This window comes from Rhodnius prolixus, unplaced genomic scaffold (genome assembly GCF_049639745.1).
Source record: "Rhodnius prolixus isolate KJV_2025 unplaced genomic scaffold, Rpr scaffold_15, whole genome shotgun sequence".
In the NCBI taxonomy this organism is placed as follows: domain Eukaryota; kingdom Metazoa; phylum Arthropoda; class Insecta; order Hemiptera; family Reduviidae; genus Rhodnius; species Rhodnius prolixus.
Window position 1 is genome coordinate 6,476,331 of NW_027411605.1, and position 26,682 is coordinate 6,503,012.

General features: G+C 33.0%; 2 protein-coding genes across 4 annotated transcripts; both read right to left on the minus strand.

The window, feature by feature from the left end:
* Positions 1-1,510: 1,510 nt before the first annotated feature.
* On the minus strand, positions 1,511-2,213 carry Chchd3 (Coiled-coil-helix-coiled-coil-helix domain containing 3). 2 transcript variants are annotated; one of them, XM_074129719.1, is made up of 2 exons: positions 2,061-2,213; positions 1,511-1,961 (listed from the first exon to the last, which is right to left on the minus strand). In XM_074129719.1, exons 1-2 carry the CDS (start codon positions 2,211-2,213, stop codon positions 1,650-1,652), a joined length of 465 nt encoding a protein of 154 aa, XP_073985820.1. In that variant the 3' UTR covers positions 1,511-1,649. The 2 variants fall into 2 exon arrangements, with proteins under 2 accessions (XP_073985820.1, XP_073985819.1); XM_074129718.1 differs by having other exon boundaries at positions 1,511-2,213.
* LOC141454962 (uncharacterized) lies at positions 2,107-26,439 on the minus strand. 2 transcript variants are annotated; one of them, XM_074129688.1, is made up of 27 exons: positions 26,246-26,439; positions 24,800-25,139; positions 19,761-19,992; positions 18,477-18,929; positions 17,239-18,241; positions 16,672-16,781; positions 15,743-15,991; positions 15,320-15,623; positions 14,974-15,101; positions 14,512-14,729; positions 13,743-13,893; positions 13,421-13,630; positions 12,221-12,353; positions 11,843-11,967; positions 11,611-11,714; positions 11,244-11,416; positions 10,807-10,969; positions 9,905-10,031; positions 9,366-9,607; positions 9,116-9,268; positions 8,833-9,009; positions 8,073-8,261; positions 6,916-7,080; positions 6,365-6,517; positions 5,687-5,927; positions 5,408-5,587; positions 2,107-4,145 (listed from the first exon to the last, which is right to left on the minus strand). In XM_074129688.1, the coding sequence occupies exons 2-27, from the start codon at positions 24,878-24,880 to the stop codon at positions 4,024-4,026; spliced, it is 5,586 nt and encodes a 1,861-aa protein (XP_073985789.1). In that variant the 5' UTR covers positions 24,881-25,139; positions 26,246-26,439; the 3' UTR covers positions 2,107-4,023. The 2 variants fall into 2 exon arrangements, with proteins under 2 accessions (XP_073985789.1, XP_073985788.1); XM_074129687.1 differs by having other exon boundaries at positions 18,477-18,932.
* Positions 26,440-26,682: the final 243 nt, after the last annotated feature.

Consider the following 26,682-nt stretch of genomic DNA (forward strand, 5'->3'; position numbering starts at 1 on the left):
TTCACAATACCAACCTCCTTTTATAAGGCCCTTCTCTGTTTCGCCTCCTTCTTGGCTTAACTTCTAAAAGCTCTTAAGGATACCCTGCTTTCATTCATTCGATGGGTTCAAGCTAAAGGAGAACTTAATCTAGTTTAAAAAGTCGCCAGATCTGGTTTCCGAATAACTGTACATCTTCATTTCTTCTTACAAATCCAACGCTCATTTTCACAGACAGGTCTTAATATTCTCCGTAATATTAAATATACTGTTAGGGACGCATGCTGGATAATATCGTGGATTTTATTTGACATAACGTATGTTTTTCTATTTCTGACCGACGTTAGATTTTTTTATCAGTATTTTGTAGAGAATTGTTTCACATATGCTTCTTTTTTTTGGGTAGTATCATTAGTTCAAAGAGGTTTTAGAAAGTTTAGGGTTCGTTCCCCAATCTTATTCAAGTAATACATCATATACACACCTATTTAGTAATATACTCATATATGTTACAGCTTAACTAACAAATACATCAAATATAAATTAAATACACTCATAATAATATTCAGTTACTATATTTGACAATTAGAACAAAATCAATATTACTGAAATGCACTTTAGAGAAGTAAGTATACTCAACGGAAGCATTCCAGAATTAATTTTCACGAATAAGAGTTTAAACAAAGCATTCTTTATAGCAAAGGTTTAAAAAAGGGGTAAAATAGTTAAAACAAAAAACGCAGATCTGAAATAAAAAGTTCTCTGAGAAATTCGCACTTCTGGTATTGCATTTTAAATGTCATTTAGATAAATTCTACAGGAACCTCTTTCAAACAGTTAGGGATCAGTTTTAACGACAAATAGAGCTACACCTAAGGCAAGATACTTCTACTAAAAATTTCTTAAGGCATAAGTTGGTTCTCTAGTCGTATTTGTTCTATAAAAAAAAACGAGGGTTTAGATGTCATCTTAAATAAGCCCAGATAAGTTTTCTATTGTCTATTTAAAGATTTAAACATTTACATGTCTATTAAAGAAATGCCTTTCAAAGAAAAATAGCAGCTTTTCAAATTAATTTACAATGCAGTTTCGGGATTGTTACTTTGCCTCTTGTGCAAAAAGTAAGCGCAACGAATTAAATTCTCATTCTACAGCGATTTGCCATGTACTGTTTCAGATTAAAGGTTTGGTAAAAGACAATTACAAATATTAAAACTTACTCAAAAATTTGAAAGTAAAATATTTGCTATTTCAAGCACAAAATCTTTTAATTGTATATTGTACTTTCTTTAGCTGCACTTGTATTTATTTAAATTAACTTGCCTCTTACAATTTCACATGTTAATATCTCAAAGCGCGACCCGCGACTTACTGGATTTCATACTGTTCTAATGATGAATAATTGGCGAAAAGTTTACAATCAATATTAGACAAGTGAAAGAGTAAAAGTTATTACAACTAAATGTATTATGAACATCTATTTGATGAAAATAAATAAAGTTATCAAGTAGTTATAAAACAAAACAAAAAATGAATTATTAAAGTTTTATTTAACTAAATTTATTTACAAAATATTCTAAACAAACTTTAAGTAATTGTGTTTTTAACAACTTACTCTTTGCAATAATTAATGACTTAATTACCAAACTTCTTGACTTAAACGCAGCTGACTAAATTTTATCTTCATCTTGCAATTTGATCCTGGTATTTGTCAAACAGTTTGCGAACTGCTCCACTTCTGCAGCACAATTAAGTGGCTGTTGAGGATGACTTTTGTAACATTTAGTAACGTCGCTTCGTCCCCCTTGACAAGGTAATTTAGCATTTGCTGGGCGAACTTTCGGTAGTATCTTCTTGATTTCTTCAGTTGCTTTCAAATATTCCTCTTCCATGATTTTATCCATCTGTTCATGAGTCTTCTGTAATTCACCGATTCTCTTTTCCCAATATTCATTGTTCTTCTGAATCTCTTTTTCTAATACCTGTTGAATATCTTTAGATGTTATATAAGGTAAGCCTTGGATGGGCAAATTTTCTGGCACAGCTACATGATGAAAATGAGTTAATCCATAGTTCCTTACATTTGGTTTGCTTATTTCCTCTTCTTCTTTCTCCATAGTTTGATCAGTTCCTCCTTTTAAACGATCAACAACTGATTCAGAAACTTTTATCACAGACGCTGGATCCCCTTCGTTGTCAATAGAGATTCTTTGTGTGCTATGTTGTCCACCCATTTCCCACTATATTATGTTTTCTCACTATAATTGTATTATTAAATCTGTTAATAAAATAAGATTCCTGTAATTCATGAAAATATAGAATGCTACAAATTTATATTGCCATATCTAACCAAACAGCTGTACTGACTACTGTTTAATTAAAAAAAAAAAAAAACAACGCCTTTGAATTATCCAAAATATGTAAATAACCACCAAAGAATGTATATTTTTAATATAAAAATAAAAACATAAGTAAAATAATTTATAAATACTTAAGAATTAATTTATATATCATCTGAATCGGAAGGAACGTTTGGCCCTAGTGGTGATAATTCGAACTTACTTTAATATTTTTTGAAATTAAAATAATTAGGTTCACGCCAAATCCTTCTCGAAACGTTAAAATAAGCTCCCTAAGACGAATAATTATACAAATTACAGGCGAATATTAGAAGAATCATTGTTGTCCAGCCTTTCTTGTTTACCCAAGACTCAAAGCTTTGACTTTATTTGTATTAGATGCCAGTAATACCAGTATATCATCAATAGGATTAAAAAGCAAAGAAAAATTCCATAAATGGAGGAAATAATTCCATTTAAGGAATTTGGTGAATCGTAAAAGATAGAAGACATCTATGGCCATCGCCCTATGCTTGCTTTAGAATACCTGCTTAGAAATAAAGTTTTTGAACTATTTCTTTAAGTACTGAAGCGTAATTCTCTTCATTTCTATTTAGTGAGTCAAATAAATATAAACTTGAACATTTAAATGCGCAATTTATAAGAGTTTAATCTACAATAGTTTGTTTAAACATGACGTCTTTGTTGACCCAATGTGGACAAGGTGTTAAAATCAATAAAAAAAATAATCCATGTCATTTTATTTTATTTACTTTATTGTTTTTATTTTATAACCTTCTTATCAACATTACTATACTTTAAATAAAAATTAAAAGAAATTTAATAAAATTAAAAAAAAAAACAAGTGTACTAAGGAATAGGACAAAACATAAATAATTGTACAAATCTTGCTATTGTTTGGTGACTAATTTTATTTTCGGTGAATAAATAATTATGACTTCTGATAATGCCTACTTATGTATGTAATGTAAACTAAGATCTTCAGATTCTATCTTAAGAGTTGAAGTTTTTTTACGACCTCTTATTTAATTCAGAACTTATCAATCACTTATCACTTCTAATCTAATCAGAACTTATCGTCACATATTGTGACGCTAAAACACCAACTGAGGATGTTCTACCGAACCCCTAATTTTAATAAAAATAATTAATTAACTTCAGTAAATGTAACTGATTACAGTAAAGAAGCTGATGATTAATATTTTTGTGTTTGGGTACAGAGACTAATTAAATTATATCTGAAATAATTAAAATTTGTATGTAATATATTTTCAATACTTATCCATTTATCTTATGCAGAGCAGTTAATTTTGTTTATTATCCAATTTATATAATATACATTGTGTATTTAACAAAATAATTATGCATATTTTCTAAAATTAAACAGATCTTAGAAAGTAAATAAGCTTATTTATACAATTTTTCATTTTTAGAAATCATATAACCTATTTCTTAGAATAACCTTTTGTTTTACCAATCTGAGTTCTTATGTGCTGAATTTATCCTCAATGTGTTGTAATTTGTTTCAAAATAAATTGTTTATTTAAAACAGTTCTGCTAATTGGTTAGATTTCTCGAAAAATTGGCTTTAAAATAGTTTTTATTTTTATTTTTACCCATTTAACGAAGAAAGAGTATTCTCTACACTAGCTAACAAATTTAAAAATATTAATTAAACCAGTGGTCACAGAACTAATTTACTATGTATCCAGTTAGTAAAGTGATGCACCTTAGTATAGACTCCAGGACTATTCTTCTTGCCACATCCATGGCCCCAGCTGGTAATTCCGTATAGAGTAAAGCGATCTGTAAAATAGTTACCAGTTGAGTTTGTGTTTTTATAAGATGCTAGCCTAATCAGTGGTGTAGCACGTATTTTGGAGGTCTCCTTATTTGGGGGATTCTCGTTAAAAAAAAAGCAACGTTTGAGAGGAAGGATCGCCTCAATCTGGGGATGTTTGAATGAATAAACCCAAAAAGTCATATTCAACACATGATTCTTTGAGAACCTTTTTTACTTTCGTTTAAGTAAAAGGAATATCAAAGTTCTGAAATTTGAGTAGTTACATGGCATGACTGAATAGTAAAAAAATGTTTTTACCGCCTTGTACAAAGGATTAGATCTTTTTACTTGGAAAAAGTAACTTGGCATTCCATTTTGGTAATATTGTCGCTTTTAGTATAAGTTTTCGCCGAAATCGAACGGCCGGATGAGAGAATTTATCAATTCGTTTAAGATTTTCTGGAACATGACTCCAATGATTCCCATTCCTCCTTAAAATAAGACCAAATTAATATTACAATGGTCAAAAAAAGTATTCATACACTAAGTTTTCTTACTTTATCTACTGAACTTTTGTTTCTAGGATGACTATTTCTTCAGCACTGAAATCGAAGATAGTAGCAATGAATTTAATGCTCTCATTTTCTTTTATAAACATAAAGAATTTATTTAAAAGCATAATTTATTGTATGTAAAATAAGTAATCAAACACAGTCTGAATGTTATAATTAACGCAAAACTAAAGACCTAATATTTTGTAAGCAATCCCTTTGCATTTTTTATTGCCTGAAGCCTCCTTGGCATAGATTCCACCAGGTTTAGTGTCTCTTGAGATGTGTTTCCCGCCCATGATTTCTTTAAATTGGTTCTGAGCTCTTTTCTGGAAGAAAATTTCAATTTTCGAATTTTTCGCTCCAAACAAGACCATGAATTTCAATAGGGTTTTATTTTTCTGCTTTTTAATCAATTCTTTATGTTTATAAAAGAAAATGAGAGCATTAAATTTATTGTTACTATCATCTGTTTCAGTGCTGAACAAGTAGTCATCCTAGAAACAAAAGTTCAGTAGATAATGTAAGAAAACTTAGGGTATGAATACTATTTTTGACCATTTTATTGACAAGGTCGTGAGTAATGACTCAAGGTCTTATCCCGACAGGATACTGTGAGCTCGACTCACCTGACACTGTATATTAATTGTATTGCTTACCATGGACCGTATGTTCAGGTTCTCACGCCACTAGGTGTGACATAGTTTGATTCACTAATACAAAGCTATACCTACCTCCTTTGGAACACAACAGCGGACCACCCGAATCTCCCTGGCATGAATCACTTCCACCTGTGAGACTTCCAGCGCAAAACATACTTTCAGTTATGGCCTCACTTCCATAAACATCGTCTGACTTACATCGCTCTTGCGACAAGATTTGAAGCCAAGCTGCTCGTAAAGTTCTAGCAAATCCTGTATGTAACATATATCAAGATTGTTCATGAGTACCATATATTGTTTTTGCTCATGGTTTTGGAAATAGTTTCAACAATTTTTTTGAGATACACTTACCAGTTCCAGGACTACCATCTGATCCCCAACCAGAAATGGTGCAGTTAACATTTGAAACGAATTCAATAATATCTCGATCATTTGAAGGCAAGCAGGCTGGTGCTACCCATTTATTGAACATGAAACCGGGGTCTTTTAACTTGGCCACAGCTATGTCATTGTTCAATCGTGTTCCAAAATCCAAATTTGGATGTATCCAAAGATCATCCACTTCTATATCTTGTTCGGTCCCTTCATTTAACTGGAATAAATAAATAGAAATTTAAAAAAATGTAGATCTTCAACGAAGTTTGAAGAAATAAGTAAAAACCTTGAGAATAGTGGTAAGTCGGGTTCACACCAATGTGTTTTTTAAATATCGTGTTCATTTATATGTACTCAAAAATCTATCCTTTCATTCTTTTATTGTTTAGTAAAAACTAATTGATTTATAATAATAATAATTGATTAGAAATATATTATGCTTTTTCAAGGAGTTTTTGACTATCAACCCTATACAACTATCCTACCTAAAAGTTTTGATATATGATTTTATCCGCAACTGTGGACCTAACCACATTTACAATACATAAGTAGATATATATTAACTTACAAATTGTGAAACATCAATTACAGAAATAAGTCCAGTGAGAATTGTACAGAACATTAAGAAGAAATTTAAATCTAAACAAATTTTACCTCAGTATCGTAGTCGCCAGCTCTAATGTAGTAGTAAGACTTGATGTAATCTCTGAGACAATGTCCAGCAGTGAGTATGTGATATTTGGAAATGATCACCGCTCCACACCAATGAGAAGATTTACCAGATACACTCTTAACTCGAATACTTGCCTAAAAATTAATTTTACTGTAACTAAACTAAATCTCATTTTATTAATATTCTTGAGTAGAGGGTATTTTGATCAAGAAGAACTGAAAATGTTCAGTAATGTTTGTAGTAGAATTTATTCATAATTTTTTACTCTTAGCACTTAAAGAAATTAAGATTTAGAGTAGATACTAAGTCTATTGGCTAGAAAGCATAATCCACCATGACCAAACGATCTTTTGTGACATCCAACTAGTTAGAGCACCTCTTCGACTCTTCTCAGAATAACAACTCTAAAAGTTTTGTTAAAGCTGTGCAACACTAAGCGGTTTGTAAATTTCATTCGAATTCGAATTTTTATCGGCTTAACAATCAACTAAATCAATGATTCAAAACTACTAATTAACACACTGGAGCTCACCTGCCATGGATAATTGCCTTTTGTCGTTTCAAAGCCAGAAACCACCCTCGGCTTAAAGTCTGAAGAAACTTCATAAAATTCAGGAGATACCATGCCACATTTTTCGGGCAGAATGTCATCTATATTTATCATGTTGCTTTCAATACTGCTTGCATCATCAGCTCCCTTAAAAAAAAAATAGCAAAATATTTTTAATATTCTGACGGAAACAGGAGAATGTCACCCACTTCATAAAATACGTGACTAAGTTCAAAAATAGCGCAGAAACACCTGTATTTATTTATTTTATTGCCTGTTAACTGAAAAGTTGTAGCAATGGTTGATCGGATATAATCAATCTAGTAAATTATTTAAGTTAAATTTAGATAGAAATAGTAAAACTTATGTTAATAGCATACAGACAACACAAGATACATAGAAATAGAACACTATTTGAAAAAATGCAGATAAATAATATCAAATAGACATTAAGCGAGATAATTCAATATTGTGGCTGAATCAGCAATAAACTGGAAAAATGAATTAAACAATAAAGTTATTTTTCATTCTGCCAGACTTCTCGAGTAATTGCAATATACCGCGATAAAAGCAGTAAAAACCTCAGTCATCACAGCGTTGTCATAAACAATTTCACGATTCTTATGGTCTTCGGGCTAATTTCCAGCTCAAACAATTATGTTTTATATTTACAGCAAGAGTAACCAGTAATGAAACACTTTCCCCTTCTAAAATGAAGCACATCAATGTAGATAAGTGGAAATATAGATGCTGAAATTTGCTACAAGATGATTCTTTGCATGGTAGCGACACTAAGCATTCTGCCAAGTAGGCGAAAGGCTTTTTAAAACTAAGCATAACTCTCAGATTCTCCACAACTCAGAAATCAGGAAGCTAATCTTGTAAAATCGCTCTCCAGGTTCAGCTATTTATCCAATCTTTTATACTAACATTCGAAAAGAAACGTACAGCCAGCTGGAGAGTACTAACTCCATCAAAATCTCTAAAAATTCAATTTTCCTTGATCAATGAATCTTATATTTCTGATGAAATCCTCCTCTAACAAAGCAGTAAGAAAAAGTAAAAGTAATTGTTAGGCAAGCTTCAATATGTAAACTTGCAATTCAATTAATGGTTTATTTGACGCTTAAATTGATTACCTGACCACTTCCAGCGACATTAATTTTCTGGGGAGAACATGCAATAGCGACATCCTCGTTGTGTCTACAATTGGTCTGACCCCAGGGTTCATGAATGCAGTTGGATATGGAAGATTCATTTCCTCCACACTGGACCTGATCAAGCCAAATTATCCCAGAGCCTTGTCCATAAGCAGCATCTTTATAAACCTGAACAATAGCAAGAATTGGACTTTAGATAAATGGATAAATAAACTTTATCAGTAATACGTACAATAATTACAAACATGAAGCGCCAATAAGTGATTATATTAAAACCTTCATTACATAGTATAAAGGAAAGCTTAGGATAGGAAGAATAGAGAATATAGGGGAAAAAAGGATAGAAAAGCCTGCAGCTAGTTTGAGTAGATCATTGGAGGCCAGGTCGCAGCAGAATTGGTTCGGATGCCAATCTAGAGTGGAAAGGAGAAAACCTTACGATTTTGGATACAGCAGTGTAAGGGGAAAATGGATGCAATCTCAAGGAGTGTCAATCTTAGTGCGTCTGTCGCCTGTCTGTGAAATTTGTTTGACTGTCATGTACTTTTTCGCCATCAACGCGATAACCAGTGATTGTTAGCTTTTTATTTTATCTGGCATACTGGAATGATAAACAAAACATAATAGAGGAATACATGCACCAGTCAACTTGGAAAAAAAAGATGAAATGGTCTAAGAGATGAACGAGTGAACTGGCTCCGGGCAGCAATTTTAGCAAGTGGCTGATAAGAAAAATTACCTTAGCAGGTCCAGGAAACCCTAGCGAGTTGCAGACCACTTGGGCTTCATTTGAGGTAAAGTCGTCGTCGCAAACAGTGCCCCATATGCCGAATTTTTTCACCTCCAAACGACCTTCCGTCACTTTGTTGCTTCGGCTTTCTCCTCCAAGCCCAACTAATCTAACGGTGATTTCCTCCTAGTAAAATAATAATAAACATAATCAAAATACCATTTCAGGCACAATTCTAAGGATTAAAGCAGTAGAGTTGTTGGTTTCACAACACTCATCAAGTTAACTGTACTTGGCAGAATTGAGGCTTCTCATCGGATTTGTCAGAGCAGTCAGGTACACCATCACAAATGAAGTTAATAGGTATGCATTCTTTAGAGTGCACGCAATTCCAATATTTGCTTCCGCAATCCATCTCATTGGTTTTACAGACAACTCCAGCAGCCTGTAACATTAAAAAACAAAAACTAAAAATCCCAGAAAATTGAAATTCCTTTTTTAAATTTAAATAATGAATAAAACTTGAAAAATGTTTAGATTACCTCGTGCGGCTGACAGTTGTGAACACCCCATCCGGCATGTTTACATTCTACTAGTTTCTGCTCAGTTCCAGTACACTCTATGTCGTCTAATAAAAATGTATGATCACTTCCTACTAATGTTGATGGAAGAGTGTGACGTTTAACTTGTGCAGCTCCTAATGAATATCCAAGATGTCTGCAAGCAACATCTGCAGCCTTTAAGTCGAATTGATCATCACAAATCAGCCCCCAACGACCATTACCTGCAATCGCCATCTCAGATAAATAACTTGCGGGAAAAATAATGGAATATCTGACTCTTGGCAATTATTAAGTACATAAGAATACTCAAAACCTAAAAACATGGTTTTTAGAAATTGGTCGTTGTTTACGGAGAACACACTAACTCAAAAACATCTTTAGCCACAAATAAATTTCTGCAAAATGAATTTTATAGTTTTTTGAAGTAGTAAAACATTGATTATAAATAGACCCTTCCTCAGTTAATTGGAATTCTTAAAAATAGGAACAGAAGGTAATAGCATTTAAGTATAACATACCGAATACTTGAATAGTTCCTTCATTAGATATACTATTCCCGATCAATTTTATTTTGAATTCATTTTCAAGCCAACTGCAGTTTTTCTCATCTGATTTATCACCACAATCGTCTTTGTTATTACATAACTGAAATTCAAAAAATGTAATGAACAATTCACAAAGAACAGATTATATGCTAATTTATGTCAAACATTGGGCCCAAAACTACTTGCAATGTTAGCTTTTATTAAAAGCACTCACATTTTATGGGACGTTTGAGGACAACGTAACTATCCGCTAAAAAAATATTTCTGCGTTAATTGTTAATTAACTCATCGGTGATAAAGTTGAGCAAGAAGAATAAGTACTGATTGCTTTTGGTCAATTGTAGAAATAATATGCTCATATTTAAAGTAAATTTAATGAAATATTCAAACTTATATAATGCTTTATTATATGCCCTTTTACAAATAAGCAGAGGCGTATCTCGAATTTCCCAGATAGGGATGATTTAAGAAGTGCATTATTGTCAGAAGCAAGGCAAAGAATAGCCTCCTAAACCATGTCTGAATCTAAAGATATGGCTAAGAGTCTTAATCTCCTAAAAGAAGCTGAATGGACTTTGCATGTTTTTAAACCTAGGTTCTTCTGTAACGCTTTCTTAGTTAAGCAAGGTGAAACTCAAAATGCGGCCGAGAAGGTATGTGAAGCCTATTTTTACTCAGAGAACACCTCAGCTCAGAGTTTTCAAATTTTAGACTGATTCGATTTCTAAAACTTTCCATAAATTAGCATGCAAATATAATTTTATATACAAATATACAAGCATAAAAATATAGTTTAAAGCTATAATAAAAAGAGCATAAACATCTCGAATGATCGTTTTAATAGTTTTCAATATACTGATTGATAACAAGCTTACCGTACTGTTGCTCAAACACTTTCCATTGGAACAAACAAATGAATTTTCGCAGCGCAATGATTTCGATTTCAATTCATAATAATCAAGATTTTCTATATGTTCGTCAAGGGCTCCAGAAAGACCTAGATTGCTATCGCTTAAGTAGCACTTCTTATCTTTATTGCTACAATACAAATAAATAAACATTCAATAATTTGCCTTTTCTTTAAAGATAAAAATATGGCATACAATTTAATATATAAACTAAATTAAAACAAAAAAAGTCTGTATTTTTTCTGTCATTGTGAGAGTGCGGTAACTTCTTCCCTAATTAAAAATGCAATCGATTAAATTTATAGACACCACAATCGATTAAATTTAGAGGCACCAAGTCTATTAAAACTAAACACACACATACACGAAAGGTCCTTTTATATACTACTATGGATCATACTAACGAGTAGGAAAATGAACGGCAGTCTTCGTTGTTTAAGCAGTTCCTGGCACATGTCGATAAGTTTGCATTCTCAACAGTTTCTATATCATAACCAACAAGTTTAGTATGTGCGAAATGTTTAAACTTCAATAAATTATCTGTGCAGTTACGTTCATCAAGACCATTTGAACAATCCTATTAAAGTAATAAACAAAATAAAATACAACATATTCGTACAAATAATAAATGTTTCTGGTAGAATAAAAAATTATTTTAGGAGTGATACTCTTATATTTTTCAAATATTTCTTCCCTCTCATCCATGTTGAACATAATTAATATGTGATCAACTACTATTATTTATAATAATAGCAAAATTTCTGGACTTACTGAGTGGCCGTCGCAAACTTTCTCATTCGGAATACATTCCTTCATCGTCTGACAAGAAAATTGTTGGGGGTTACATTCATGTACAATATAACGAGCAGACTTTTCTGAAATACAAAATTAAAAAGATGGCAAAAACAAAGTTAAAAAGATTGGTATTAGAAGTTTATTTATCGGTAAAAAAATCTGGTAAAAACTTCAAAACATCCAAGATGGTTTACATTTAAATACCTACCTCTCATGCACTGGGGAATATCGCAGTATTCTTTGGTTATACCATCTGAATTTTTAACGAAGCACCAAGGACTTTTATCAGTTGCGGCTACATTACGGCAATAGTTGTGCCCAGATAGTGTTAATCTGTAATCATGAATTAGTACTGCAAATAATGGTCGTAGGCTCCGAGAAGTTACAAGAGAAGAACTGCAGGCTATTCTGATCAAATAACTACGCTAATTTATTTGCTTTATGCTATTTATGGTCAGATTTGTTCGGGGGCGCTATTATTAAGTCATTATTCTTCCTTTTATCATAGTACTGGCAAAGACCAAAGAGACAGGACATTTTAAACATATGGTAATGTTATAACTTAACTTAGAGTTACTTTACTTACTTCTTGTCAGCATCAGATATCTGATAACTAAGAAGAGGTTCTACCTCTTTGGTGTCCCAAGAAAGACACAATCTACCAGATGCCGTCACGTTAGCACCTCCACGATAATTGACTCCTGAATCAACTATACAGCCTGAGTAACAAATAAATAAATATAGCCAATTATTTATTGATAAACAATAACTATTAACAAAAATTTTATGATAGAAAGCGGTAACTTAATAAATAAATTAAAAGAAAAACAAATATGAAAGAAGTTTTACAAATGTCAGACTCGACATAGTTATTTTCAACAATGGTTATTGACCACAATGTTGTTTTTTAGGAAATAATAAATACAAAAATAGAATAACTAACTAAATTGAGAAGCAATGAGTTCAGTTATTTATTTAATTAAAAGTGTGGTGGCAACCTTTAAGACATCGTTTTCTGTTTAAGGAAACATTAGGCTTCACCTAATCTTTACGAAGACCATTAAAGTAATGCACTCTTAAGAGAAGATCCTTATCTGTACTAAAACTCGGCGGATCTATGTTTGCAGAACTATTAAAAGTCCTACCTTCCTCCTTCCATTCTTGGATTTCTTTACAACGTTTCAACCATAACAAAGGGCATAATCCTAAAGTGTACTAAAATCTTCTAATGAACAAAATAATAAAATGAACATTTAAGAAAATCTCTTACACCTTTGAGTTTCTTTTGTTTTTGAGACACACATTTATATATAAAACATACTTTTTTATAAAGTAGATAATAATAGTAGAGATAGCCCCTTTTGGTGGTTTGTCAATCAAAGTATTTAATGAAACATTATTTATTTCCATTAGATGAGAACCAAATTATTGAGATTAGTTGTATTACGATCGCAGTTAATTTTTGAAATTACATTTTCACCAGAAATGTATGTTTTAAGGTCTCCTGGTCTGTGTGTATATGTAGGATGAGTGAAAAACCAAAAAAATCGCGGAAAACTAAACTTCGTATACCGTTTTATTACTGTAATAGATTCTGTCACAAAGGTTTTGGCAGAGATTTCAAGTTTTTCTCTAAAATGGCTTCACAGACTTCCTTTAATCATCGACTGTTCTATACTATACTTTGAGAAAACTTTTCATAAAACTAACTTTAAACTTACAATTAACAAGAATACCTTGGTGAACAATTCTTCAATAAACGAATAATATAATGAATTATAATTACCAATTTTATCCGCCGCTCTTTTACAAATATAAGGTAAAGTATTAGCCATAGTTCCACAATCCTCTACATCCCAGAAGTAATACTGAGTGTCACAAAGACGGGTTTCTAATCCGTCCTGGAAGTTCGGGCAGGAAAACCATCGTCGCATCACTATACACATGGCCCTGTTAGGGTAGGTTTGAGGTGCCACTGTCTTGCTACTTCTCCAACCTAGAAAAAAAAACACAACTTTATTTTGTGTACTGTATCACTAAGGTGGACATTTTTTTTTGTTCTTTTATAGATATTTAAAGAAATTTGCATGAAATTACAAAATATATACCAGGCCACCAATTTTGGTAAGAGAAAGCATCTTCGCTGCCTTCCCAAATCCAAATAGGCATACCCATCACAGATACCCCAACGCCAGAAGTCATAATTGTGTCGACAGAATCTTGACGGACAAGCCATTCTGATATATAATCATTTTCCATCTAGAAAAATTAGAATATAACCGATGAGAAACTATTGTTTCGTAATTCAAAATTATCTCAATTTTTTTTCATGAATTTAGTTCACAAGAAAAGGTCACTGCGCACAAGACTAAGTTCACGGAACTAAAACTCTTCCAATATGGAACGCCTTAAAACGACATTCTAGTCCAAAATGTGATCAAATTTTGGCGTGCCAACACTTTTTGACGATTGATGTGTTCAACACTTTTATGCGAATTTTAAAAATCTAAAAATAACGTACAAAAACAATACAATGGCATCCTGTTTCCTTTTCCAATTATAATATTAAAAAGCAGGAATAGATTGGGTTAGTGGTCAGGACACTGGGTATTTCCCACATATAAATCAGGCTGGATAATCTTAGATTTTGTATTCCGAAGAAAGAGGTTGTTGTTGGAAAAGGGAAGATGATGAATCTAATCCCAAACGCAATTTAAATATAAATTGAGAATTGGTGTTTCGTATTAAGGCCTTCCATTTGGAAGAGGTATGGTTGTGCTATCTTTTTCGTCCTTTTTTTCCAGATCATTGAACTTTTAGTCTACAATCGATCCAGAATTGAAAAAGTTGTTTTAATCTGAAAATGAAAAACCTTACTTGTGACATAACATTGAGTAAATGGCCACCCAAAGTTTGACAGTGAGCTATAGCTTCTCCTTGACTAAAGCCAACTAACTCTTGGGCATTTTCTTCATTAGGTATCACAAGGTGATAACATTTATCCAAGAAAGACATCTCCCCTGGATGACACTGTGACTGAACATTACTACGACATCTAGTCCATACTGCATCTTCTTCCACATTGCAATGCTTCTCTGAAATTATATTAACTTCAAATTTAAGTTTTTAAAACTATGGATGAAAAGTTTTCTAAGTTTGTACGGAGCTGATTATTTTTCCGCTTTCCTCCATTTAGTCTGGCGGAAACATTGAATTCAAAAATATAGTGTAGACCTACTTACTAACTAACAAGATACGATACAATGAAAGGCATAAAAGATTATGAACTTTTTTTAAAAAAAATTGCAATCAGATTCAACATGTCCAAATTTTGCTTACCCTCTGAAATGTAGCAATCCAAAATTGATTCCTCAAAACCACCGCATCTGATGGTATTGCTGGCAATGTTTGCGCTATAAGATACATTTTCAAAAGCCGGCCTTCCTTGCCATAATAATTCAGCTCCCCTGATTAAAATTAAAATAAATTGAAACTAAAATTTATTTTTTAAAATCAAATATTTCCTTTTTTTGTTCACGTGGACTCTCAATTCAAAAAAAATAAAATAAAAATCTCAATGTGATGGGGTTCTTAAAAAATGAAACGTTGGTTAGGTGTCTTTAATTTCTATGCATTTTATATCATATTATAAACAAAGTGGAAGTACAAAGGGCTAGTAGATTACCTTTCAAATCCTAGAGATCTGCAAACAATGTTCGCTTCCTTCTGAGTCCACTGATTTCTAGAATCACAGAGCATGCCCCAGCCCAGTTCCTGATTAATAAAAATTTCAACATAACCTTCGCGATGACTAGGGCCGCCTCGAAGTCTCACAACTTGACCTTTATGTTTTGTTTCGTCCTCAGATATTCCATTTTTTATTAAAACTTTTCCAAATGAAGCCTCGCTAGGTCGGAATGAATGTTTGCTTCCATTACTGTTACCACTTTTTTTTATATTTTCTTGCTGTTCTGTCAGACAGTTTGTTCCTATTTGAATAAAGTATAGTTTATAATTTACTTATCTTCATGAAAATTCTTTAAAAATATTCTTTGTACTACTAGAACTTTCCTTTTAATAAAGTACTAAAATAACAGTTTTATACAACCTGTGCAATTTTTCTTATTTTCCACAGGAGTTTCTTCTAAGGAAGAACTGGCTGAAGAAAGGGTATTATTGTTAGGCTCGATAAAGAAACCTCTTAATTGAGGATCGTCTGGATGAGGCTTGTGAACAACGTTGTGTCGTGTTATAGAAGGCGGAGGCCTAGAAGTAGATCCTCTTCCAACATTCAAAGATTTTTCTTTAGCTACATTTAAAACTTGCTCAGATCCTTCTGGTTGAAGAATTTCCTGCTCTAAAACAAAGAAATTGGTGCACTAACACTCACACGACTGTCTCTTACCAATATTCTTCAAGTTCTAACTCACAAATATCCTTCACAATGTACGGATGGAATGATTTACAAAGTTCACAGAAAAGTCATTTTCCAAAGTATTTCCGTTTGAGAAATTTTTTCTATAAATTCAATTTTAGCGGTTAATTTAAACCTCTTAAAGAATTTGATTTTAAATATTGAAAAAAATTAAAATCATGATGTTCAAAAATAGAGATGGAGTTGTTTGCCGTGGATTACGCAACTCCTAAGACTTTTTCATAGAATGTAGAGAAGTCTGAGTAGAATATACTGAGAATATGCTAAACTCAAGCAGTTGCATCAACAACCTATTGTGGAGGAATTATATCTGTAATTATATCTATTGTATCTGTTGAAGTGTGGAGGAATGTGAGTCAAGCCTTCTGGGAATCGACGAAAAATAGACGTTGCTGCTGGGCACCTTAGCTTGGGAATTTGAAACTTCTTCATTATTGGGCAACAACAAAGCTAGTGCATTGTACGAATGTAAAGGAATCAGTCAAATTTCTGTAATAGAATTTTAGTCAGCGCTAACATTTCTGACTAAGTGGCTAGTTCACTTTTTCTGGCGAGAATACATAAAATACATACGCGAATCAATCAATAATCAACAAGGCTACCTGATTCAATGATTTGAAAATCGGTTTCAGTTTGCGTTCGATAGATTTCATCATCATCCGGACACTCTACCTTATCTGGATAATCACACATCAGCAATTGAGGATTAAATCTGCAATTAACAAATTTTCTTTTGTAACATGAAATGTGAATAATAATTCTGTGTAATGAATTAAAAAATTGTAATAAATATCCTAATGGGATTGTGTCGTATTATAAATGGAATGAATCATTTTTAGTAGAAAGAATTATACTTTTAATTTCTAACTAAAACTAAAACATTTAAAAATAAATAAAAAACATTTTTAAAAAAATCTGGTATGATGATCTGCATGACTTTCTCTAACAATGTTCTCTAAATTCTAGCTCACCAAGTTTCTTCAAAATCCTAATATTCCATTCATAGTTAATAAATATCTGTCTCTACTGTGGATGCCAAACTAAACGAGCTTATTGAATACAGTAGGTATCCCTTACTATAAAGTCGTCCCTATGTTGAAGTGTAGTAAATAATTTATGGTATTCCTAATTAATACATACGTTCAGTTATTTTTAAAAAAATTGCTTACCTAGTTCCATTACTACAACTCATCAAATAAGTCCTGCCATTGGAACAGCTGAGAAATTTTCCACAGTGGGAATGTGGAATCAACCCTGAGAAGTTAGGTGGACATTTCTCGAATCTAATTACTGATGATGTTTGGACAACTTGTGGATTTATTTGAGGAATACTGGTCTGTGAAGGATTAATTTTATAGCCTGTATCAGTATTAACTGTTGAAGTGTGGAGGAATGTGGCTGAATGTGAGTCAAGCCTTTTGGGAATCGACGAAAAATAGACGTTGCTGCTGGGCACCTTAGCTTGGGAATTTGAAACTTCTTCGTTATTGGGCTGTAATGATCCTAAATTGTTATGATTAATAGGATTTTCTTCAATGTTTACTTTGGGAGTATTCGGAAAGTTTTCTTTTGTAACTGGATTACAGTTGTGGTAATTATCAGGAAATTTTGGAGCGTTGGCTGAGCCGTAACCATTTTCACCATGAAAACTAGATTTCCTATTGTCAACATGCAATCCTGTGGAAGAATGAGGATTATCAAATGTAGGATCAAGTTCTTGTCCTTGATTCGAAAAGTGGGTATTGTCACAAGGAGCAAGATTTTTTGAAGTGCCACTTCCTGAAGAAGTATCATGAGATCTTTCATTAGCAGTTTGCCCGGAATAAAAGCCCGAAGAACCTTGTATTGAATCTTGTACACCCCCTGGATATGATCCTGGTGAAGCTTGTTGCGATGGTAAGACAGGCGGCCATTGCGGTGATCCAGGTGATGAGTGATCTTCGTTCTGAGTTGGCACCATTGGCCGCCAAGGCGGCTGCACCCCAGCATGGCTCACCCGTTTTCCTTGATAACTTCCAGCATTTTTCGTGGGTGGAAATGAAGGATTAGTTAAAACACTTTCAACTCGAGGCTGCCTTACATCTATGTCAATCCCATCAGAAGTTTGCCCGGTATTTGGAGGCAGATCTTTTCGCTGGGAACCTCTGTTGTCTATGGGTGTATAGATATCTCCTGTAATAAAAAAAAATCAAACTAACAGCGACTAAGAAGGCTTAAGGTAAAAAGTAATGTAAAGTAAAGAGCTTTACGTTTAATTATTTCGTGGATAGAGAGGACAACAAACACACCAGAATGTCATGAAAGCTTATCATCAATTTTTTGGAAAAGTCTGAAGCGAAGTGGGTGGTCTTGCATTTTTGGTGGTTTTGATGAAAGAATAAAACACTAGTTTCATAACAGACCATACCTGAAGGTACAGGAATAGTATGCTGGAACTGATGGTGATGGTGATGGTGGTGATGATTGTGATCATACTGATGGTGGTCGTGCTGATGATATTGATGACTGTGGCCGTGTATGTGATGATGATTGTGGCTTGGTTCGTACTTCTGTTGCGGATAATGATGGGCGTGATCTTGTTGTTGACTGTGTTGGTGAGGATGATTTGGTCCTGGCAAATACTGTTGGTGTTGTTGGTACTGATGTGTATGACTTAGATGACCGTGTTGATGACGATTTTGGCCCCGCTGATGATGGTTATTCTGATGTCGCTGTTGATACTGATGGCTGTGGCCCGGTTGATTTTGATTATGGCTATATTGATGTTGGTGATGATGCTCTGAAGGCCAACTAACATCACTACGCTTTTGATAGTTGCCTGGTCCTGTACCATAAACAGATTCCTTCCCATTAGGACGCCCTGCTAAAAAACAGCGAAAAAAACAAAATTAGAAATGAAAAGGAGTAAGAATTACGGTCAAGATGGGTTCTATGTGCAATCAGCTTAATTATAAGAGTCAAAGATTCTTTTATAAACATTTAATATTATTTACACTAAATTTCAGAACCATATCAAATTTTGCTCAATTAAAGACTAGTTCAAATTCTACAAATTGAGAAAACTTCAATATTTCAAATAAAATACTGGAAGGGATATAGAAATAAAATGTAATGATCTTGCATTGCGCTTAAATTTTACTTCGCAACGTAAAGTTCAGAACCATAAAAAATTGAGTTCCTACATTCAACTTTACGATCAAATGGGCCTACAGCATACCCAGACACCCAAGTTGTGTTGAAGACGGGGTGTCTTCCCTTTAACGTCTGATAATTTTACAGAATTTCCAAGTAAAGCCAATTAGAAATAACCGCATGGGACTCATGCCACCCCAACGTTTCTCATATGTTCTGAGTTGAATCCTTAAACTGAGGAACCATATTCTCCTTAGGAAGTGGATGAAAGAGAGGAGAATCGGAAATCAGGGACTTCTTACTGGAGCTCTAGGCATCCCTCCTTCATGACATTTGTCCTTTTGAGGTCGACCATGTTTATTCCCGACAATATTTTAAGCATCTGAAGAGCCACCCCAACAGTCATGGCATTTAATGGCAGCTAAAAATGATCAAACTCAGGGACTACATTTTTGGTTGCAATCCAAAAGAACTAACCTTAAGTTTGGAAGCTTTTGGAAACTAACAAAAAAAAATATATATAAGAGTCTGATTACACATTACTCAGCAGGAAACTTACCTGAAATACTTTGTTGTCTTTGCAATGAGCCAGTAAAGCAAGTGACTTTGTCTGGAAAATCACATTCCAATGTTTGCGAGTTGAAGAGAGTTCCAGGCGCGCATACACTTAACATTCCTCTTCCTTTCCAGCAATTATAGAACTTCCTACAATCAGGAGCATATGGAAACTGTCCAGTAGCGCTCCTAGGGCAACCTCCTCCATCCCATTCTGGGCTACTTCTCGATGACACCTATTTTAGGACAGGTTAACATAATTGAATGAAGAAACACAAAATGGAATGATCCATCAGAATAAAAATAAACTTATAATAATGAATTAATATACAAGCAGTGAAGCCTAGAATTTAGGAATGCTTTGCTAAACGGAATCTAATCTTAAATGTTACATCCAATTATGAGATTAGAAAATTATGTATCGAATGCAAATATACGTATTTATATCAAATATAGAAGAACGAATTTCTCCAGTAGTCTACATTTTTATTCAATTTCGCCTAGATTTAACTAGGATCATCTTAAGATCTGTGGAACATTGTCAGAATTTAGACTTAATATAATTCAAAGTGACATATATACTTCTATATGTATTAGTGTAATGCAATCTTATGATGAAAAATTGACACATATTCTTCAATTACTTCCTTGCTTGCTAACGGCACAACTTAGTTCGGAGTTCTCTAACTAACTGAAACTGTAAATTATGACCCAATTTGAAATCAGTAAACTGCTTGGCTAGCAGATATAAGTTTTCCATGCCAAACTCGCAAGGCTGTCGCTTAAACTTTTTTTTCTTGGTGGTTATAAAATCGTGGTTAACTTTTACATACATATATTAAATGCATGCCAACTGATCTGTGAATAATGAATATCATAACCTAATGGAGAGCTTTTGGTTTACCTCCTGTGCCAACTGCCAACCGCCTTTTTTACATTTCCGGGGTTTCGTCCCCGATCCTTGCAAGTGTTTCAACTAAAAAAACCTGACCAAATCTCCCTTTCTATCAAACTAGAAAAAGCACAGATTACTATTTCTGAACAGATTTTTCCTGTACTGATTTTCATATTACACTTATTTAGACAATTAGTGTCTGAAAAAAAGTCTAAAAAAACAATGGCAAAGCCTCCCGTCAGATTATATAATTCAGATATCGACTGGCGTGCGGTTGATTGTATAGGAAAGTACTATTTATTAACCTAAATGGCAGCGACTTCTAGCTTTTTGTCGCATAATTTTACGCTAATTTGCGGCTACCAACTTTTGATTGAACTATTTAAATTTAAATGAATACATTAAAACTGTCCGGTAGGACAGTTGTATAAGGGTTGATCATCAAAAACTGCACGAAAAAGCGTAACGTTGAAAAACACCCAACTTTGACAATTTTTTTCTCTTTTTCTATAAAAGATAAAATTCCCAAATTTTCTTCATAATATAGGGCAAATCCTCCTTTATGACTGTAATTTTTTTGCAACAACCTAGATTTGATAGATTTTGAGAAAAAAAGATGCTGAAAATGAGCAAAAACGGCATTTTCAAAAATTGTTCTTGTTCTTGTTCTTGTTCTTCTTGTTGTTGTTGTTACCTTTTTTGTAAACAACGTAGCGCCTAAACGCGTGAACCGATTTTCATGAATGAGGTATCATTCGATTCGGAATTTTATGTAGATGTGCCTTTTGGGGGTCTCGACGCTGTACATGGAATGGGAGAGGAGTTAGCCCCTTTTATGTAAGGCCCCCTCCAAAATTATTATCATTAATTACTCTGTAAATCTTAGCCCGATTTTGATAAAATTTGGTAGGATGACAGGGTTAGGGCTCCCCTACGTAACATTAAAACGACGATCTGCTCTTACACTTGTTAAGGGGAAGTATAGCAATTGTTTCAAATTATCGAAACGTGAACCGATTTTCATGAATGAAGTGTCATTCGAATCGAAATTTTGTACAGATTTGCTCTTTAAAAGTCTCGACGCTGTGCCTCATAAGGAGGGGAGTTTGCCCCACCCAGGTAAGGCCCTTTCTAAAACTATTATTACCAATATTTCTATAACGCTTAGTCCGATTTTGATAAAATTTAGCATGAAGAAGTGATCAAAGCTCCTCTACGTGGCTGTGAAGTGCCATCATGCTCTTACACGTACTAAGAGGAAGTACTGCAATCGTTAAAATTATCAATGAGTGAACCGATTTACATGAATGAATTGTCGTTCGATTCAAAATCTTTGCCTCTTTGCCTTTTAGGGAGAAGTACTGTAATCGCAGTTTATTTTTCTTACTTCTCTTAAAGGGAAGAACTGAAATCGCAGTTTAATTTTGCTATTTACGTACAAATACCTTCCTATTTTATTCAAAATGCTTTCTCAAAAAAATTGTTATTGAGGATGGTTTGGGGACCGCAACTATAATCATTCTTTAAAAAGATCTCTCCAGTGGTAGTAACTCCGACTTAACACCTTTTCAGGTTATAATGATACAATTAAAATTTATTATTCCCAATTTTAATAAAATCTGTAAAGCAGATCATACAAAAAGGAAAATCTATCCAAAAGGTACAAAAATCTCTTTAACAAAAACTTACAGTTTAAAATGTTAAGTATAAGGGTTGATTAAACGCCAAAAGGTACACAAATCAGCAAGTACCCAACATTTCATTAATACTTCATTAATATTTAAGTAATTCTACTGCATTAATTTTCATTAATATTTTTTTGAATTTATTAGATGTTTCACAGACCCTTATGCTGGCCAGTTCATTCATTTTCTTTTTCTTTTTTTTATGATTTAAATCGCTTCAACATCTAAGGTTATTGGCGCCCGGAGCTTTTTTCAGTGCACTGCCGGCCTCCGGACAGTGTTCTCTCGTTACAGACAACACTGTCCATCACCCGGACAGTGAGCTGTAAGAAGCTCTTAGAAAGAGAAAATCTAAGGGTCTGCAGCTGGATTCGAACCCGGAACCTCCACGTGGGAATCCAATACGCTAACCGCATAGCTAATCCCTTCCCTTTGTTCATTCATAATATTTTATTTTTTTGTTCTAATTATGATAAAATTTATATTATATCTTCATAATTAAATAGGTACTTTATTTTAGCTTTATTCCAAATTATTCTTCTGATTTATCTTTATTATGCTATTTATTCTGAGTAGTCACATGTATGTACGAGTATGTACATGCACGTTAAAGTAGAAAAAGACTAAGTAGAGTCGGCTACTATTTAAATTTGAATCACGGATTTAAAACAATATTTCAGTCTAGAATTCGTCTTTCCGAAGTATTTGTGAGCACAAATAACGCGTAGGTAATATCAAGTAAATTATTCAACAATAATTATTCATTTCTCAATTGTAATTTAATGTAGTCCCTCTAATTTTACTTATAGTAAAATACTGGAATAATTATGTTAGCTGTCATAAAAATATGCATATCTTATTTATCTTATATTCCAAATATATAATACTGTGGGAAGACCTAGATTGAGAATGTAATTGAAGAAAACTATATTATTTTCTATAAAGCCAGATTAATTATTACCTATTATTATAAACGTTTGACTACTTCATAAAATAACAATTACTTTAATCGAAGAATTAACTTAAACCAACGATTTTTATTTAAAAATAAAAATAAATAAATGAAATCATTGATGAATGTTGGTGTAAGCATTTTTTTAAAAAAGTTTTTGAATTTTCTAGCCTCATATTTTTTTAATAAAGTTTTTCTTTTTAACCTGTGATTAATAGTTTGTTGATTAGATATTACAGTCAATCTAAGTTAAATGGTGTTCTACTTGAACAAATATTTTGTAGATTAAAATGGCCAGCATAAGGGTCTGTGAAACATCTAATAAATTCAAAAAAATATTAATGAAAATTAATGCAGTAGAATTACTTAAATATTAATGAAGTATTAATGAAATGTTGGGTACTTGCTGATTTGTGTACCTTTTGGCGTTTAATCAACCCTTATACTTAACATTTTAAACTGTAAGTTTTTGTTAAAGAGTATATATTGGTTTGTTGTCAAAAATTCTAAAGATGTCCCAATAACTGATTTATTTTCTGCCAGCTTTAATATGACGTATGTTAGTCAGAGAAAAAAATTGTAAGAATTACCAACTTTTCAATCTCTGTAATTTTCCTTAGGCCACTCAGCGGGTGTTCCAGTCGTAACAACACACATATCTTACACCCCCAACACTTACACAATTAACATATTGCTGCAGAGATGGGGCTCGGCAACTATTTTGGTTTAGCGAACTCTTAAACTTAACTCCAGTTTAGACTATATTTCCACATTTTATTAAAGACACATTGACACTTTTTTGTGCCTATTATTTGGACACTTAGGGTGCCACCTACCAATTGTGAGTACTAGTAGCCGCTTCCTTTATAAACACAATCTACTGCAATTTATTGGTCCTTATTGAAAACTTACAACTTGAGATTTTAGTTACAAATATAATTTTTATGTAAAAATAAGTCCTATCTGACGTATTTTCCGAGAAAAGGCATAAAAAAAAGTGAGAGTGAATTTGCATAACACAAATAAGATTAAAAGAAAATCGAACAAGCCAGTAAAACTTAATTCTGCCGCTCACGAACTGACAAGAAAAGAAAGAGAAAAATTCTAAATGATGCAGAACTGTAGAAATAATTGTTAGGATCAGATTAAAGCTAAGAGACTGTTCGTGACTATGTTAAGTGAAATCAGACATTAGTGATGAAATGTTTGAATTTTTCACTTGTTGCACATAGCAATTATATTCTTGAGTACTTCACACTCAACATCTCAAATTGTTTCGTGCAGATTGATTTTATGAAATGTTAATCCACATTAAAATCATCAGGTTAACTGATCAAATTAATAAACTTCTTCACCTAATGATGGTTTACTGTTAACAAAGCTAATGCAAAATGAAAACAAGTCACAGGAGTAGCCGAAAGTGAATTTGTTTAAGGTGCTTATCAACTAATTTATAAAAGAAATCTTCATGAAGCTGTCCATACGTATATTGTTAAGATAAGGAAACTTACCTCCAAAGCATTAATGAAAAAGAATCCTAGAAAACTTTCAATAACGATAAGAAAATTGAAAAATATAAATAAATAATCCATTTATTTAAACAAACAATGAAAAAATAAACACTTTCAAGTAATTTAAATTAATAAAGTAATAATTCGAATGTAGGATAAACACGAAGAATAATGTTTAGCGATAAGAAAAGAGGTCAATTCCAGCTTCAATCTCAGGTCATACGATTAAAGTTCATGACGATAGAACTGATGTGTACATAATAAACAAAACTGCCATTTTCTTTATCACTTTTCCTGCAATCCAACATACAAATAACATTTCTAAGATTTTTCCTCAATTCTGAAAAATAAAAAAAATGCATTATGATTTTTGTTTTTATATTGAATATTTTATTTATTTTTTTTCTACGAAACAATGTTTATTTAGGAAAGATTAGAAACATTTAACTAAAATAGAAGTGAATGTGGCACTTTTAACAAGATTCCTGAGGCCATGCGCAGTAGTTCCCCTCTCAAAATTGTTGGAAACTGCAAGAGGGAGCCAAAACGTCTGCAAATTCTGGAAACTATGGTAACAGGAGACAATTGTATACATCAATACAAATAATCACTCAACTTTACTTAGTGATATAAAGAACAAAGAATACTGGCACCAGCCCTTAACAGTTAAATGTCGCTTAATTTCCTAGAAAATCTGATTTGATATTTTCCCATTTAAAGGGCTGAAAATACTACAGCCCTTTTTACTACCTTCTTCCCGCAGAAGAGATTCCAATCATATGAGTTGAAATGATGTCACGGAGAGGTAACAGAGACTAGTATTTGGGAATCAGGATGCAAGTGGAATGTTTGCTATCTAAATTTGGGCAGCAATCTAGGAGATCTCTAGGGCAAAACGTTGTGCAACCATCATTGGGCGAAGACATGCACTCGGATCTTGAAAACGGAAATGTGGTAGCACTTCCGAGGGGCACCCTATCACCGGAAACCCTTAGAGCTTTGAGCTGAGGAGAGGTGAGTGAGTTCCTTAGGGCCAGCATACGATATAAAAGTTCATTCTACTTATCTCCGCAAGTGAGAGCAAACGGCGAACCTCACAGCAATCCTGCTGATAACTGCCGGCGAGTCTTGTTTGTCTCTTAACTAGGATCCCAGTTTACGTCAGCAAGAGTAGGAAACGGTCTCTCACATTCTTTTTAATTGCGTTACAAACAATAGGTTATGGTTTAAGACATTCGTGAGATCAGAGACCTTACTGCAAAATGAAACCTGGATCTTGTAAAGAAGGGGAAGGCAGTAATCTATAAAAATTTGAGGGATGGTACTATAATAAGCTTCTTCGCTACAGTGCTCTTATCTAATCTGATGTTCTTTCTACATATCTACATTTAGCCAACTTGATTTCAAATTTAACATTAATTATCTATACATTCTCATCCCACTTACCTTGATGAAATGCATTCTATTCAGTGAATGCTCATCGGTCTTCATCAATGTCGGCATCATTCAACTTTAACTCTCCTTAATACTGCTTTCTTCGCTAATTATTTCATTATATTAATATTTACTGCTGAATAAATTGAACAAAAAATAAATAAATAAATAAACAGAAATAATAACTGAATAATAAATGAGCTATGATTTTTTTTCGTCTGATTTTTCTCTACTATTAAAGAAAGTAGAGAACAATTTGCCTCTCTCTTTTATATCAACCATGAGTTGTAGATACGGGTTGTCTAAGGTGGACGGCGTGTCTGGTATATGGAAAAAGTGTCTAACTCGATTCGACATCAAAAACAGATTTTGTCCCAAACCAATAACACTTGAAGTAGTCCAATAGAGACATACTGCCTGCAATTTAAACCCAAACTTTATAAATATCT

Coding starts and splice junctions, on each gene's coding strand:
- Chchd3 (XM_074129718.1), bottom strand. CDS start 2,213: ATGGGTGGACAACATAGCACACAAAGAATCTCTATTGACAACGAAGGG.
- LOC141454962 (XM_074129687.1), bottom strand. CDS start 24,880: ATGGATTATTTATTTATATTTTTCAATTTTCTTATCGTTATTGAAAGT. Junction 15,992..16,671: donor TTTTCAAATCATTGAATCAG/GTAGCCTTGTTG, acceptor TCTTTGTTTTAG/AGCAGGAAATTCTTCAACCA. Junction 8,262..8,832: donor GGTTTCCTGGACCTGCTAAG/GTAATTTTTCTT, acceptor GCTATTGTTCAG/GTTTATAAAGATGCTGCTTA.